The 17,409-nt window shown below is 43.2% G+C and overlaps 2 protein-coding genes across 4 annotated transcripts in view; one reads left to right on the top strand and one right to left on the bottom strand.

The window, feature by feature from the left end:
* Positions 1–13,111, top strand: part of LOC139219850 (zinc transporter ZIP11-like) — a 102,917-nt gene extending 89,806 nt beyond the window's left edge. For both annotated transcript variants that reach the window (XM_070851840.1, XM_070851841.1), the window contains exons 7-10: positions 8,885–8,954; positions 11,776–11,874; positions 11,971–12,129; positions 12,240–13,111. In XM_070851840.1, the coding sequence (XP_070707941.1) occupies positions 8,885–8,954; positions 11,776–11,874; positions 11,971–12,129; positions 12,240–12,318 (407 nt within the window). In that variant the 3' untranslated portion in view covers positions 12,319–13,111. The remainder of the gene's footprint in view (positions 1–8,884; positions 8,955–11,775; positions 11,875–11,970; positions 12,130–12,239) is intronic.
* A 508-nt stretch (positions 13,112–13,619) lies between these two features.
* Positions 13,620–16,554, bottom strand: LOC139219886 (ankyrin repeat and SOCS box protein 12-like). Of its 2 annotated transcripts, none has more exons than XM_070851889.1 (3): positions 16,487–16,554; positions 14,937–15,707; positions 13,620–13,944 (listed from the first exon to the last, which is right to left on the bottom strand). In XM_070851889.1, exons 2-3 carry the CDS (start codon positions 15,697–15,699, stop codon positions 13,793–13,795), a joined length of 915 nt encoding a protein of 304 aa, XP_070707990.1. In that variant the 5' UTR covers positions 15,700–15,707; positions 16,487–16,554; the 3' UTR covers positions 13,620–13,792. The 2 variants fall into 2 exon arrangements, with proteins under 2 accessions (XP_070707990.1, XP_070707991.1); XM_070851890.1 differs by having other exon boundaries at positions 14,937–15,704; positions 16,487–16,534.
* Positions 16,555–17,409: the final 855 nt, after the last annotated feature.

A 17,409-nucleotide genomic window follows, 5' to 3' on the forward strand; every position in this document is an offset into this window, starting at 1 on the left:
TCCTCTGGTAAATGACAAAGAGGAGTTGTGAGGTAAAAGAAGCACAGCTCTGTAACATCACTCCAGTACTGCACGGTGTGTGTTTTTTTTTAGTTAAACAAGATCAACACAGTCGTGAGTCGACTCTACTCTAATGATATGGTCGGGATTTTCAATCTGTTTCAGGTGCAGGAATCTCCCAGTTACACGTTCACTCACATCACAGCATCTTAACATTTTAACATCATCGTACAATACTTGTGGAAAAAAGTATGGAAAGTCAGCATGCTACAGCTTAATGCGTCACATTCAGACTTAGCATTAAACAGATGCAGTGAAGTCATTCCTCATCATTTTGCCTCGTTATAATGAAGGTTTTACCTCTCTAGGCTTCAGTATAGACCAGTAATACAACACTGAAGAGCAGATATAAAACTAAAGCAAATCAAACTTTTTTTTGCTATTTTTGTAGGGAAAAAATGTGGTTCTTTTGCTTTTCTGTTTGTTTTTGAAATATTCATTTTAACCATGAGACTGCATCTTGTACTTTTACACAACAGGAAAAAAAAAAAAGCCAAACAGCTACACGTATAATGCAAAACAGCTCCAGACATTTTTTTTTTTTACTTGGCAGTTTCTTTTAGATGAAAACCATTTTTTACACACAAACACAGGAGAGAAAATATTTAGATCAGATTTCTTTTTTCTCATTTGCCCCTTAGGGCTTCCGTATCTTGTAGGATGTTGAGGAAATGATCATAGCAGTCTCATTTGACAGCATCATTTTATCATGACAGTTCTATGCTGCAGTGCAACAATGAGTAACAGTCAGTGATTGACATTTAAAGTTGTGCTGCTGTGATAAATTCTTGTATGTTTTACGTAGTTTGATAAACATGTTTTTATGCACTTTACCTTTATTTCCCAGCATTTGTGAGGAAATTAGTACTTCTTTTATTCCACTACATTCATCTAATGGTTGGAATGCATCCTGACCAGACTGCTGAGCTATGGACAATTAACGATTTGCTTTGCATTAAAATAATGAGAAAATGTTTGATTGATTTCCCACCTTACACTTGGTTGACTCTCATTTGTTCTATTTGTAACATCATTTATTCACAGTGAGGAGTGATTGTTTGCTCCAAGTGTTGCGGATACAATTGGGGGCTTGTGTGGTGCGTAGGAGGAGAATAAACGGTGTCCATGTTATGGTGGAGTACTCTACTAAATATGAAATTTAAAGTGGTGACTGCATGCACTTTAGCTCTCATGATTGCTGCACGTGTGTGCATACGCCCAGGTCCACGCATTTGTAGGTGGAGATACACCCACAGAGATCTCCTGAGAGTTATTGAAAACACCCAATGAGAAAAACCAAAGCACACCGAGCGCATAACTCATTATAACTCCTGATTCAAATCTGTGGTTGACCAAGTGTGTCCCAGGGACAAAAACATCTGATAAGTTCAACTGTGTGCACATCCGGTCCTGAAGAGGAGAACAAACTCCGTGACTTTGTCTGCCATCACCCCTGCCGAGCACAAGGGCACAGATGTCACATGTGAAGCCCGCAGTAGCGGGAGAGGAAGTCGTACTCAGAGGTGTACAGTTCACCGAGCATACCGGGACAAATCCCAATGGGCGGTGAAAAAAATCCATATAGTTTTTAGCAGTCATCCGGCCCTGCACGTCTCTTTACTGGCCGCTCTGTGTGAGCCTGCCGTCTGCGGCGTGCTCCGTGTGCAGCCCGACCTGAGCAGCATTCCCCCATTGTACTGCAATGCAAACTGTAAGGCATGCAGTCTAGACATTCAAGGCTGTTTTTTCTTCCTCATCAAAGCTGCTCTGTGAAATTACATCTCATTTGCACTTGTGAAGTTCATGGTTACGATATCAAGAGATTTCTATCTGTCTCTATTCAGCCTGAGGGAAAGACAGCTGAGTGAGAGAGGAGATATTTTTAAATTTGTGTGACAAAGCAGTCTATATTTTACTGTGAAAGGACATAATTAACTTTTATGGGTGTGTTTTGAATAGAGGCAGCGTGATCACATTGAAATAGTATTTCAATTATTGTAATGCTGAGCGGTGCCTCATCCTGCACCGTTAGTGATCTTCAACAATGGCAGCATCTGCATTCTGACTGGACTTTTCTGCAGCTTCTAGAGCTTTCAGGAACCTAATGGATTTGAATATCTATGTATAATTATCTCGCACCTCAAGGACTCACACAGTACCTAAATACCTACTTTCATCAACAAGAACGACTAGGACAGAGTGTGACAGTCGTGTTTGGGGAAATTGCAACTGTTATATAACCAGAGTTGGGAAATACTGTTTACTATGACAATATAAATATGTCTCCTAAACATAGCTCTGCTACTTGTCATTTTTAGACAAATAAATGAATGAATCATGAAATGCATAAACCCAGCCCAGATCAATTCCCTACTCTGAAACACCCAGATCTCCTTTTTCTTATTACAGTACCTCAGTGCCCACCGTCAGTGTGTGTGCATGTGTGTTTATCCCAGAGAATAAGCTGCAGTGGGCCCCTGATTTCAGTGATGCTCTCTGAGATTATAGATGGCATTTTGCTTCATGAGTTTGTGTGCGTGGGTGCGTTCGTATAAGCACCAGTGTCTGGACTCGTCTTTTCTGTGAGAATTGTAGAGGACCAGGCTGCATCACAACTTCTCCACTTCCCCACTGAGGGAGTATGTTATTCACATTCATTCACGTCTAATAATATTTAAAGAAAGAAGTAGTTGTGTGGTGTATTCTTTCTGAAGTAGACATGTAGTGGGAGCTTTCCTGTCGTATTCTCTTGATATGTGTAATTTAACAGCCCCAAATTGCAGTAAGAGGGACCTGTTTGGCTCCTTTTGAAGTGCTTCTTCACCCAGCAATCATGTCATTTAACATCAGCTGCAAACACTAGGGACCTTGTGTCCTTCCTCTTAGTGACTCCGCTCTGTTATAGCCTGATTTTGTGATTCGCTCTGATGAAAGAGGTTTATTTGACAAGTCATTTGTTACATTTTTCCGCACTGGAAAAAAAACCAAAAAACCATTTAGAGAGTGCTTCAGTGAGTGAGACACCTAGCTGCCCCAGTGGGAATGGAAGCTCTCACCCGCGTGGTGGTAATGCATTGCTCTTCCTCTGGCGCAACACAAACCGCAGCTGCGTAATTACACACCGAAAAGACTCTGAGCGCTGTGTTACACTGACGAGACAGAGCCGCGACGGAAATTTGATGACGGTCACGCCAACTGAGCAGAAGACTGATTGCCGTCCTTTCTCCCACCATTAGGGTTGATCCCTGTTAGCGTGATGGATGGAGTAAGGTCTTTGACAGCTACTGCCAGCAGAAACAGGAGCATCAGGACATTCCTGGAAATAGAGCAAACTATGAAAATTAAAAGAAACTGTGAAAAGAATATTTCTTGTCCTGGTGAGCTTGGAAGTATTGTTTTCTTCAAAAGGGAATTTCCTAATAATCGGTCATTTTAAAATGATGATCATTGTTTTGCACTGAAGGTATCAGAATAAAACCAAACTAGTTTAGCTGGTGAAATAGTAAATTAACTGATCAACATACAATTTCTTTAAAAATTGATTCTGATTAATAATTATGGTCAATGTTTGAGGATTAAGAGTCTGCAAAACCATGGAGAATTAAGTGATATTCTTCAGTACAGATTTTCCATCAGGGCCAAAACAGAAACACACACTGTGTCTTTTGAAGTCGCTCTAAATACACTTGATTTTCTCTTGATGCAGTATTGCCAGTAATTTGTATTTCATGAACGAGTAGATCATTGCACATTTTGAAAAGCTACCTTGCTGTCCGTGATGGCATGAGAATGAAAAAGCAACAGCATAAAGAGCTACGAGAGGAGACTTTGATGTGGTTTTAAGAAACATCTCGGCCCAAAAAAAGTACTTAAACCGTCACAGTTCTGCAGGAGGAAAGAAAGGGAGAGGGAGCTGGCAGAGAGGAGGCACAGTAATGGCAGGCTCAGTGGCAAAAGGAGTGTGTAGATGAGTGAGGAGAGGAGATTAAAGCAGAGTGCGATGGAAATGAGTGGCTGCTGTGACAATGGGCTGTCAGCAGCCGCATCAACAGACTCGCTTAAAAGAGCATAGAACATTAAAGAGGAATTGGATAGGACCAGCCGCTGCACACACAGGCACACACATGCAAACACACATGCATAAATTGAGATGTTTCCTCTAGAGAGTAAAAAAAACACAAAAAAAAACACAAAAACTGACATAGGCGCCAATAGAAAACATCTCTCATTTCTTCCATGACAAGACTGAACACTCACACTCAGCTACATTCTCAACAATCATCTCAGCCAGTGGCACGACGACTTTTAATACATGAACCTTCGAAAAAGTCTCCGACACAGGTTCAGCGTTTCATGACATGATGGATATCGGTTACTTCCCCTGACAAAATCGTCTCGCTCTTAACAACCCCGGCACATACTAACCAGTTAGGTGAGACGTTAGTGGAATAACCAACATACAGTGTCTCGGTAAGGTGCGGCGCCAAAGGGTGCCTGGTGACTGTGAAGGCCATCGCATATGATCCACATCATCTTCATTCTGACCAAACCATCGTTCCCCGTGGATGGGGAAAAGGTCCGATTAAAGAATAAAGGAGATCACTCAGAACAACTTTGTATTTGCATCTGATTGGCAGTGACCCATCCCTCTAAGGCTGAATGTATGGTTGTCTAAAGATACGCGTAAACATAGCTGATAGGCTAATTGCAGTTGTGTCAGGACAGACGTTTTAAATGGCAAAAGGAACGAGAATAACAAGGCACTGAGACTGAAAACAACCGTCAATTAAAACAATGCACGGGCGGCTTTGGTGGGGGTGCGCTGCTTCAGACACAAGTGAGATAATGAAACACAATCCGGAAAGCCCAGTAACAGATCCCTCAATGTGATACTAATAGAGACATGGTTTTTTTGGAGCTGTGTGTAACAAAAAGCAATTTCCCCCTGGGGATTATTAAAGGAATTCTGATTCTGATTCTGATTCTGTTTTTAAAGTTATAATGGCGGCAGTTGTTCTATCTTTTATAGCAACACAATTGCGGTAAACAGCAACATTCATGGTACAAAGTACTTTACCAGGAATGTGTTGTGCTTGCATGGATTTGATTTGCTGGATGGCGCTGTGACGAAGGTTGGGCCAGATTCAAGTTTGCCAGATGACCATGCGTTTCTTATTCAGATGAATGGGGGGGCTAAAATTAGCCTGAATGTGGCTGAGTCTGAAGACTGTACTGCTGTCATGCTAGAAGCTCTGCGAAAACACCCTCTAAATGCATAGGTCAGCATGCCAATGTGCAAGCCCAGGCTAGCATGATGATGTTCAGCAGCTAATGTCTATGTTTATCATGTTAGCGCAGCATGTCAACTAAACACAGTACAGCTGAGGCTGGCTGGAATGTCATATGCTGCAGGTGTTTGATTATAAACCAAATATTATTGGTTATTGGTTATTATTATCCAAGTACTGGATAAATTGATATTCAGGTTGCCAACGGCACTAGATTTAAAGGTTAGGGGGATCACCAAAGTAAATACAATTCACCCTGAATGTCAAACAAAACCACAAATGCCATGATGGTGGGACTAGGGAAAGGTCAGGTGATCTCCAAAGTCATCAGGGGCATTAGCTGGGAACCACAACAGTCTGTTCAGAAGCTAATGTCACTCCATCCAATAGTTGTTGAGATATTTCCGTCAGGCACAAAGTGGTGGACTTTCATAGCCAAATAAGTCAACTGTCATTTAATGTGACAGAAAAGCGTAGGATTATGTACAGGCTTCCTCCAACCTGAGTCTGAAGCCACCTCAGCGTCACATCAAATGTAAATTTTACCGTGGAGCCAAGGCACTGCTCATCCACACCGTGGCTGACTCCATTAACTACTCCTCTCTGGCTGCCCTGCCAGCCTGGCCAGAAGAGCTGCAACTGAAACCACAAAGGTGCACATATATAGTTTGGCTCACTTTTGCAACAATCCATGAGCTATTCATACCGCGGCCATGAGACGCTGGCATAAACACATGAGTCTCATGAGTAAAACCTGATGGGTGTGTGGGTGTTTAGTGCTCCCCTGCTAACCCCGCACTCTGTTTTGGAACAAAAACTTCCAGCTCAGTAGACTTGCAAAACATTCCCAAAGCCTCAGCTCACATTTCCAGCTGTGTAGCAGTGCTACAGGTGAGCGGCTCCTATCGGAAAACTCTTATTCTTGATCCAAAAGAGCAGATGTTAGATCTGTTTTTCTCTCTGATGCATTACCTGTCCCACAGGTCCAACAGATGATAGCATCGGTGAGGCTTCTGCAGCTAAAGGAACAGTCTCATTAATATTAAATATGGGGTGTATTTCCTCTGTGAATCATTTTAAGTGACCATATTTGGACCTTAGAGACAAGAGAGAAAAATGGATGAAAATTCATTTATGTGGTCTTGTGTTTTTAAATCGTTAAGATTTGAGTCTGCCCCTGGCCTTGTGCAGGCTGTGCCAAATGCCAAACACTGAAACTCCCTTATCTAATGTTTTATTCACAATCAGTTGATGGTTTTTCAGTACAGATAGAGTTTCTACTGGCCCCATGGCATTTCAGACAGTTCCCGAGGATTGAGATAAATACAAAAGGGGACCCACAGTGTAAGTGAAGGGTGCTTTTGCCCATAATGGCGCTACAGAATGTACTCTCATAATGAGCCGGTGGGAATTTGATTAGAACTTGTGTGCATTGTTATTGGAGATGATGGCAGGCGTCAGATTATGATGAAGTGGCCTCTAGGCTTCAAGTCTGCAAGGGGCATCGGGACCAATCTATTACTCTCATAACTTCGCATTGCCTCCCCACTGTATCTGCCTTTTCTCTTTTGCTTCTTCTCGCATATTGTCTTTATCTATTGTGCATGCTAAATATGCAATTAGGCCATAGAAGCCTGACTTTTTACTTCTTACTTATGCACTGTTTCTCTTCATAAAGGAAAAGTTAAAGAGACCAAAATCCTACAGTTACACCAGTATTTCTGTGAAGCTGGAAGACTGCTTACATCCAATCAGCAGTTGCTGTCACCAGCTCAGTTGTTTCATCTGTTAACGTGGCAGCAACAGCATCAGAGGTGAGGAGTTGTTGAGGATTGTTCAACTTTTTCCAGCTGGCCGCGATAGCTCGGCACGTGACAGGAGCCAAAGGATTAGTTTGGCATTTTAGGAAGCACGTGTGCTCACTTTCTTGCTGAGCGTTAGATTACGATATTGATACAACTCCCTGTCTGCATGATAACTATGAAGCTACAGCCATCAGCTGGTCAGATTATTGGTTTAACTGGCTCAGAAACAAAGTGTAAAAACCACTCACTGTGATTTTACGGGGGGGTTATGTACAGGATTATTTCTTGGCGGGGTTCAGTGCCTTCCTGGAGTCTCTGCTGGTTGCCTGGCAACTTCACGCTGATGACAAGTTTGCAGGCTTAACCTGCCACAACCTCCTACACGAGAGTGGTATCAATCCTCTCATCTAACTTTTTGGTAAGAAAGCAAATATGGCTATTTTTCCAAATATTAAACTGCTCCGTTGAACAGGACCTGGTTCGAATTGCATCTGAGCACCATAAATTGGCACCAGTGTACAAAGACAGTGTATGTGGAGCAAAGTGGGCTTCAAAGTTAGATCTTAAAGTGGTCCAGTGATGCTATTTGTGTCTGTTAATCATGTCATATGCTAACCATTCTCTTAAGCTACCATCCGGTCTAAAACATCAGGTGATGATATGAGCAGGTGTATGGAAGACGGTGGGTCCCAGTGGATGTGGCCAGTAACTGCTTTGGCAGGGGTTTAACAGTTTTCTGTCTGGAAGCACCTTAAAGCTCATGAAGCAACTGAAGAAAAGTGAAGCAAAACATATTTGTCTAAGAGAGGAAGTATTTTCAGCGTTGGGGATTTGATCAGTGTGGTTCCGTGTGACTCTAGAGGCTGGTGACTAAACCACTCAACTATCTGAGGGCTCAACTCATTGATGCTCGCTCTTGTGTGCTTGCTCATGTTTTAGCATCGTAATAACCAAGCTGTTGATGGCAGGACGGGACCGCTTGTCAGAGGCAGATCTGATACTGTTGCTCTGCTTTTTTTTCATATGACATGCAAACTAGGCTGTAGATCTGACTACACACACACACACACACACACACTTCTCAAACACATGAATACACTCAGATACAGCACGCACTGTGACCTTTTCACTTTCGATTTAAATAGTGTGTGCTTTAAGTATGCATGACAGGCATTTCAAATGAGACAAATGGGACATCAGAGGAGAGGGATGCTGCACAGGGTGTACAGAGCATGCAAAGAGGCAACAGAGACAGCCTCTACACAGTAGTCACATCAGTAGAAATCCCTCTTAGTGCAGCTTCCCTGTTATTGTACCCCATCTAGCTGCCATTGAAGGAGCATAACCTTAGATTTACAGAATGAATTTCTCATATTCACTCCGAATTATGGCTCAGTGGTTCAGCAAATGTGTTTCATTCCGTATTCAAAGCTCCACAAGGGCTGCGGCTGCAGATTTGGTTATGGAGATGAAACCTCAGTAGCAGGTTTCATCAGTGGAAAGCTGACAGTAATGACTGTGATGGTAAGACCTGAAAGACCAGAAAAGAATTCAGTGCATTCCCCAGTGTGAATCCCCTCAGACTGTTGCTGTAAGTAAATCACAGTGTCTCAAAGAAGAGGCCATACTGCTTTGCTCACTTATTTTCATATTGTCCACTACTTTGCCAGTGCTATTCCCTCCACTTTCTTAATCAAGCACTAACAAGGATCAATTGTTTATTATCTACAGAGGGCTTGGCTGTTGGGGTTGGATTCGGAGCCATAGGAAAGACTTCGTCGGCCACTTTTGAAAGCGCCAGGTAAGAAAAGAAACAGTTCACATCTCCATTTCTCCAGGATGCCCCCTTTTTACACTTGCATGTGAGAGAGGAAGTGGCTAATATACAAAGTGCTGTGCAAAAGTCTCACGCAGGTGTTATTGTGACCACCCTTTGCCTTCAAGACAGTCAGGTGTGTGATTAACCAGTTACAGCAAACTGGTGCTAATGATCATCAGTTTCATTATGTAGGTTGAAACACAGTCAATAACTGGAACAGAAACAGCTGTAGGAGGATTAAAACTGGGGGAGGAACTAACAAACCACAACTGTGGAAGACAGTTTCATGTCACAGGTCATCATGTTCAGACTGAGCACAACAACAAGACACAAGGTTATAATACATCAGCAAGGTCTGGGGTTTCAAGATGTGCTGTTCAAGCTCTTTTGAAGAAACACAAAGAAACGGGCAAGGTTGAGGACTGTGGTCGGCCAAGGAAACTATGCTTACTTCCCTTTGAATTCAAAAGATGTCCAGCAGTGCCATCAGCTCAGCACCAGCAGAAACCAGTGGGACCCAGGTACACCATCTACTGTCAGGAGAAGTCTGACGTCTTCCTGGAAGAATTGCGGCCAAAAAGCCAAACCTCTGACGTGGAAACATGACCAAGCGACTCAGCTATGCACGAAAACATAGGAACTGGGGAGCAGAAAAATGGCAGCAGGTGCTCTGGACAGATGAGTTTGTTCACTGAAGGGCTGGAGAGCAGAACATTAATGAGTGTCTGCAGACAACAGTGAAGCTGGTGGAGGTTCCCTGCAAGTTTGGGGCTGCATTTCTCCAAGTGGAGTTTGGGATTTGGTCAGAGTTAATGGTGTCCTCAGTGCTGAGAAACACAGGCAGATACTTATCCATCATGCAGTACCAAATTTCTTCTGCAGCTGGACAACAACCCCAAACATACAGCCAATGTCATCAAGAACTATCTTCAGCATAAGGGAGAACAAGGAGTCCTGGAAGTGACGGTGAGTCCTTAGATGACAGTACTGCACAGAGCAGTTGTGGTCATGAGGCGGGAGATTCGTGGTCCGTACATGTGGTACTGTGGTCCTGTCAAAGAGATACACTGCAAATCAGGATAACACTTTTTAACACGGCCACCGATTGTTCCTGTGAGTTCTGGGTACCTGCGAGTTACAGCACTTGGTAACAAAAGTGACTTTTGGTAAAAGTGATGTGATCGACGCTGAATAATTTCAGAAAAATCAGCTTTGCTTGACATCCCCACGCCCTCTGTAACACATCATCTGTGCCCGTGGTTTGTTTTACCAGTGGAACTCTCAGCTGTCTCTAAGATCCTCATGCAGATAATTATACGTGGTCAAAGGATGTACTGATTAAACATTCACTGTGGAAATGAAAAACGGATTTGGACGTTGGGTGATGATAAGTGAAGAGCCTTTCTCTCTGCTGAGTCTATTACTAGTCAGCATGGTTGCAGACTAGTACACTATTTTAGGCTGAGTTGCAGTGCGTGCAACTTCCAAAAAATATGATAATCCATCTGCATAAACATGAAGCTTTCATGTGGATTCTTATTTTAATGTGTTGAGTTTTCATTTAAGTGCTGCATCACATTTGGATGCTTAGAGTGCAATAAAGTAATACGGTTATAAGTGGAAGAAATGTGTATATATCTTTGTTATATGTATACATCTTAATGGAAATGAAGGAGGGGACTCTGTTGCAGCAGCACAAACAAATTATAGGCAGTGAGAGATACTTTGACTTGCAGTATTGACTTCCTTTAAAGTTATTGGGTTATGTTTGTCCATTTTTCAACTAGAAAGTTTGACCAAGCTGGTTGAAAGTTGCACCATGAATTGCACCATTGAAGGGAATTTGATCTGTTACACACACACACATAAACCTATGCTGCTATATAAATACACTTTTCATCCCGTGTTGTTATCAGATCCATTTTCTGATGTCTGATCTGTACCAAATTGGCAATCCATCCAATAGCTGTTGAGATGTTTCAGTCCATTTTTGTCTGCAGTTGAAAATGGTTCGGTTCAGTTTAAGATTAAAGACCGTTTGGGTTTAGTTAAAGGTTTAGTGTGTTTAAAGTTAGGGTACAAATATGGGCAGGATTTCATTCTGTGGCCGTCGGACAGCTGAACGCAACATGGCAGCTGCTGTGTTGTGCGCTGCTGACATCTAGTGGTCAGCTAATGGTACTGCAGAGAGAGGTGGCTGCTGTTTCATTTTACCTCCCAGGTAACTAGATTGTCATTTTTCACAATAATAGCCATTTGTCACGCGTGTTAAATTCACAAATCTGTGGAGTGCAGTACAACACCACCAGAATGAGCCTCTCTAAAAGGTCACTGACCAGTCGTAACTACTCCAGGATGTAAATTCAATTCACATTCAGTCTTCCGTACCATCCTACCCAAGTAACGTGATGTTAAAGAAGCAGTCTGAACTACTTCCCTTCCACGGAAACCGAAACCTTCCCACGGCATGAATCTTTCAGGTGGCAGGTCTTTGTAGAGCAGCCAACAATACGCACAGATCCTACTGTGATCTGGTGACACAAATATTACAGTTTCTGTACAAATCAGGCCAAGTTCCCCTCGTCGCTCCTCGGGAGACCATGACTGCCCCATTTTCTGTTTAACTTCTGGGAGCAAGAGGAGCAGACATTGTGCTCATGTTTTCTAATCATCTTAGAGCCCTTCTCTTCTTCGCATGCAATTGTAATTAAAGGAGAAAGGGAATAGGAAGGTGGTGGCACAGATTTTTTTTTTTGTTGTTAATGTTAATGATGATTTCTTCGTTTGTATTATGTCCCCTCAGAAATTTGGCCATCGGTATCGGCATCCAGAATTTCCCAGAAGGCTTGGCAGTGTCCCTGCCGCTCCGAGGTTCAGGGGTCTCCACGTGGACTGCCTTCTGGTAAGGACAAACCCGCATCCGCGTAGAAACACCGTCAATAACTTCACACGTCCCAAAAGCTTGGGCTGAGCACACATTCTTGCTGGATTCCGTCAGGTACGGCCAGCTCAGCGGCATGGTGGAGCCCATTGCTGGGGTTCTGGGCGCCGCCGCTGTCGTCTTGGCTGAACCTCTCTTGCCATATGCGTTGGCGTTTGCTGCCGGTGCCATGGTCTACGTGGTGGTGGATGACATCATACCAGAGGCTCAAGTCAGGTGAGCAGATAGTAGATTTACAGAGGGGTGGATGAAAATGTTTTTTGCAGCCAGATTAAAGAGTGAAGCACAAATTCAGCATCCGTCTCGCTAATCTCACCTCTCTTCAGTGGAAACGGGAAGCTGGCCTCCTGGACCTCCATCGTGGGCTTCGTAGTGATGATGTCACTAGACGTGGGGCTGAGCTGAGGTCACCGTGTCAACAGAGCGCTCAACGGCTATGATGTCACCTCAGTGCTGCTGACCTCCATTTTGCAAAAGGGGACCAAATGAAGGGTTTTGAACTGTCGCTACTTGAAATTCACCAATGACTAATGAAACACGGAAAAATTTTGTACACGTTTACGGGATGACTGTACTTGAATAGTTAACTTTAATGTATTTTATTTTCATGCCTGCAGCAATTTCTTAAGAGGTCCTGACACTTTTCTCTGAATGGCAGATATTTCATGAATATTCTCCAGAGCTCGTTGAATGAATGTTATTTTTTTAGTTAAATTTCTCGAAACATGAAATTCCAAATGTGATTTTTTTATTTATTTTTTTTTGTCTGCACACTTGTGACAGTTTGAGGATCACCTGCAGTCATTTTTTGAATATTCCCACACATATTTTACATAATTTGCTTCATCCTCTTCTGTAGCAAACTCATAAGGACCGCTACAGACTGCTTTTCAGCCAAAGGTTGTGCCATCTGCAGGCTTAAATCAGGGAGCTTTTTTTTATTAACCTAAAACTAACCTTTTGCAGTGTGCTGAGGGAGTGCAGCGACGTCTGCTTGCTGCTGTCCGTTGTGTTTGTTGCTCATTAGCATGCTAGCGTGATAAACTGAAACAATGAACGTGGTAAACATGCTGTAGCGTCATCCTGCCATCGTTAATCTTTGCATCTGGCTCAACACTGAGCAGGCTCAGAGCGGCTAGCATGGCTGTTTTGTTTAACTCCAAAGCAAAAAACTTCCAAATTAAATGTTTCTTTAAAAGTTTTGTCATTTTTCTTCATCTAGTCTCTAATATAACAATGATTGCACTTTCCACAGTGTACACAGTGGAGAGGTTTAATGTGGACATTCAGAAGAATCACAAATGTGGTGTGATAAATGTTTTCATGTGGTAGGAGTGTGGCAGCATCACAAGGTGCAGACTACGGTAAAGCTGCTGGCTCTGCTGCTGACTCCCACCTGACTGAGGAGACCTCTGGAGGTCTTCTAAATAAGTGGAGAGGTGACGGCAAGCCTTAACACTTAGGAAGGGTTGTGCACGATCTGATTCATAGAATATTTAAACGCATTAAAGCAAAATTCAGACCCTTAGAACGCGTCAAACCCTGAACTATTGCATGTGTGTATGTGCAGAGGGAAGCTGTTTAGCTTTCAAAGGGACAAGCAGTCCTTCTAAAAGAAGCACCTCACTTGTGATGAGCATGTGATGAAGAGAGCTCGTCCCGTGGCTGCAGGGTGAGTGCAACTAATAAGAGCACAAGCACGCAGCACTTATCCACACGTTTAATGTTCTGACTTTAGAACCGACCTTAACAGCACAACAGACAGAAGTAATTAAAAAAAAATAAAATAAAGACAAAGGTGATCCATAGTCTACACATAAAACCAAAGCTTCAGCTGAAGTGAAAACAGACATGTAGACTGTGCCTGCGGCCCCCTTGGCTACAGAACAGTGGCTGGGACTGGCTTGTGTTGCAGGAAGTTAATGAGACTCGTTGGAAGGTCCAGCTGCTCGATGTAGTGGATCTTGTTGATCTTTCTGAGGTATCTTCTGACGGCGAGTCGGCACTGTGAGGTCAAGGCCATTGGATTTCCTGGAAACGGGACAGGAATAGATGTACCGCTTGAGTGACTTAAAATAATATGACGACTCGTTTTATTTCAGTGCAGTTGTTTGTCGAGCACGATCCCACAACAAGATGGTCTTATAATTAAAGTACTGCAGCAACAACATGTCCTTGTTTCAGGGTGTCCTATTATTTTTTTTACTCTTCATTATGAAGAAATTACTTCCATGGTCTTTGTGAACCTTTGGATTCAACACAACTGCAGAAGAGTTTTATATATATATATTCTTGCTCGCACACAGTCTCACACTAATTTGAAACTTCGCTGCACTGTTACTGAGGGATGTCTGCAGGGTGCAATGTGGGATTGCTGCTCCCTCAGAGGCCGTCAGTATCAGTGTCAGATTATGGGAGAAAAAGAGCATGACTGCAGGCTCGCAGCTCTAATTTGATGATCATTTCCAGCCACCCTGAAGCCACCGAGATGTTGTAGGTGTTGCAGGGTTAAAATGTCTCATATTTCCTATTTCCTAGTAACATTGTGGAGCTACCGTGTAGTCTGGTACGGGTAAATATTCCGTCATTATTCATTTATGATTGGAAACTTTGCTCTCCATAGATGTAGAATTGTATCATAGCTGTAGAAAAGCTGTGCACCAACTAAAACTCTATGCAAGTTACACTTAATTAATTCATTTTAATGCAAATCTACCCTACTTCCCTACAGTTAGTGCCAAATGACGCAATCCTTTCTAGAAAATAATGAAGAAATTATTCAGAAGTTACAGAGCCATAAAAATAACATGGTGACAAGATTAAATTTCAAAAATTGAGTCTCACATGTATTTGTGTAACTTTATTCAATCTTCAGTAAGCAGTGGCCCTCTGTCTGACTTTGTTGGGTTTCAACCTGTTCAAAATGGCCCATTGTTCCCTAACGTCCATTAGCAGGGCGCCATCCACTGAGGTTAATGAGTGGACATGCAAAATGTGTGATTACATGCTGTTGCACTCCGTACCTCTTTCCTCCAGGAGCAGCTCCACAGCCTCGTTCTGCTTCGTGGACTTCTCGATGATCAGCGTAGGGAGGTAGACGTTTGCACCAAAGTCGATGAGAAGCTGGATGTACTCCACGCCACAGCCGTGCCTGAGGCACATCTCCAGCACAGTTTTGGGATGCTTGATAGAACTCAGCAGCTTGGCGTCTGTGCAGTTGTAGTCTGGGTCTGCCCCGTAGAGGAGCAGCAGTCTGAAACACTCCATGTGTCCGTAAACGGCAGCCAGGTACAGGGGCCCGCTGGACACCCTGGCGCTGGAAGTCCAGAGTAACACCTTGGAGCGGGAGTTCACCTCGGCGCCGTGTTGAAGCAGTTGCTTTAATATCTCCACATCGCCCTCCCGAGCAGCAGTGAGGACGGGGGAGCAGTTGTTGGATGTGTTCCCGTTGGGGTTGGCTCCGGCTCTGAGGAGCGCTAAGACACAGTCCAGGTATTTCCCACGAACAGCTGCAAACAGAGGCGTCTGAGCCTTTACATCCACGCAGTCTACCAGGGCGCCGTGAGCCAGCAGAACCTGCAGACAGCTGAGATGGCCTTTAGACACTGCGGCGTGCAGAGGCGTGCCCGCAATGCCCCAGCCGCCTCTGCAGTTGATGACTTTCTTGTAGATTTCTTGGCAGAGCATCTCATCAAGGAGTCTGTCATTGTTTTGTAACACTGCTTGTCTGAGCTGGGAAATTTCACAACTACTTTCTTCTTCTTCAGAGGTCCTTAGTGGGAGCATAGAACCTGCTGAAAGATGTAAACAGAGTGAACTAGACTACACTTGGCAAGGATATGTGCAGTGTTTTAGTCTTTTAGCCCACAATAGAGATATTTTTAACTGCACAGAATAGAATCCAGCTCTTAAATGAGGCTGATTAAGTTGCTAGAATCTTTCTGTGAACTCATTTCACGTCATATAATAATGACTTTTCTATAAGTGACCTTCTAAAAACTATAAATATACATTTTAAAGGGTAAACACGCGACATCAACGCCAAACTCCCTTCAAAATATTGCACAATTTAATATTCAATGGCTGATCGTCTGCTATACACAACCAGTCTGTCATTAACTATTGGCGATTGTGAATAAGTAAGGTCTTCTGGAAAATTCGGCGTTAGACTAATGATTCAAATTGGCCATTAATGGGTAGAACACCATTTCCTAACATGTGGCGTTTTGTCGTTCTGAAATAAGAAGGATGGAAAAATAACATGTGTTTAACTGCGACTTGGTGTAACGTTTCTGAATGAAGGCCGAACTTAAGCGAAGGCCGAACGACTAAATACTAAATACAGTAGCTGTTAGTTTAGCTATTTACTGACTCTCTGTTACAGTAACGCCATGTATCCGAGCTAATAGCTCCCCAACCGGAAGACAGTCGCTAATATCATTCAGCTAAAACAGCCACAGATACATCCGTTAGATATTTAACTGCAAATTTCGCGTCGCAAATCTCAGATTTCTTTGCTTCTAAACGAGCAGCGGCAACACGGAGAAGCCGTGATATGTTGTGTTTAGCCCACCTAAGAAACGTCCCCATCAGCTGCTCTCTTCATCTTCCTGTTTGCTCTTCTTCTTCTTCGTCTTCCTCACCGTGTCTGTGTCACACACTCAGCTCGGTGTCGCTTTGCTGCCCTCCAGTGTTTCTATCTGGGATTACAAAAGGGAGCCCGGGTGGCAGCATCATTTTGATCAGATGGACCAACAGGCGCTGGTCTCTCTTCTGTCCTGCTCAAGGTCATCAAGGCTCTTGAGCTGGATGTGTCTGGTCTCTGTAGCCGAGAACTACGGCTGTGGTGCTGATTTGTATCGAGCTGCGTGGCATGGCTCTTAGGATTTGTAGTTTTTTAAGAAATAGTTTTTGAATGGACAAGACATTCATTTTATGGGCTCAAACACATTTTCATTTTGTGTGTCAATATTTCAAGATGAAAGCTAACATTTAGCACTCAGCAGAGGGCCTGAGTGCAGTCTCATACTCAGCTAGCATGGCTGTAGATTCTTATTATAAGAACTAAATCTGTGCGCTAAGTAAAAAGTGTGTGTGCTGCTCCGGTGAGGGGAAGAGTTGTCTCTCACAGACAGACAGTCATATCCATAGCGATGGACTGACAATTCTCAACTATGGTTGCCTTAATCACTGCCCTCCTCTTTATCTGTTCCCTCTCCAAGCAACCCAGATGGCATCCTTTCTTTCAAAGCTCGGTCTGTGTCTTTGGCATGTGCGTCACAGAGCCTTTGTTCGGTTAGCGATGAGGTCTCATTGTTAATGCTCGGACAACAGGCCGTGGCCACAATGCAGGAGAAAGAAGTTTCAAGATTTGGAACATCTTCCTACATTACTTAAATACATTTTTTAAAAAAAGGTTTCGGCAGCACAGTTAAAGATACTGATCCCTCTAAAAGCAACAATTTGTTCCCAAACAACACAGACACTACAATGACT

This window comes from Pempheris klunzingeri, chromosome 20, assembly GCF_042242105.1.
Source record: "Pempheris klunzingeri isolate RE-2024b chromosome 20, fPemKlu1.hap1, whole genome shotgun sequence".
Lineage (NCBI taxonomy): Eukaryota > Metazoa > Chordata > Actinopteri > Acropomatiformes > Pempheridae > Pempheris > Pempheris klunzingeri.

What these genes read in the sequence shown, in the direction of transcription:
- LOC139219886 (XM_070851889.1), bottom strand. Translation starts at nt 15,699, where the DNA reads ATGCTCCCACTAAGGACCTCTGAAGAAGAAGAAAGTAGTTGTGAAATT. An exon ending in GCTGCTCCTGGAGGAAAGAG is followed by an intron (nt 13,945 to 14,936) that starts GTACGGAGTGCA and finishes TCCCGTTTCCAG; the next exon opens with GAAATCCAATGGCCTTGACC.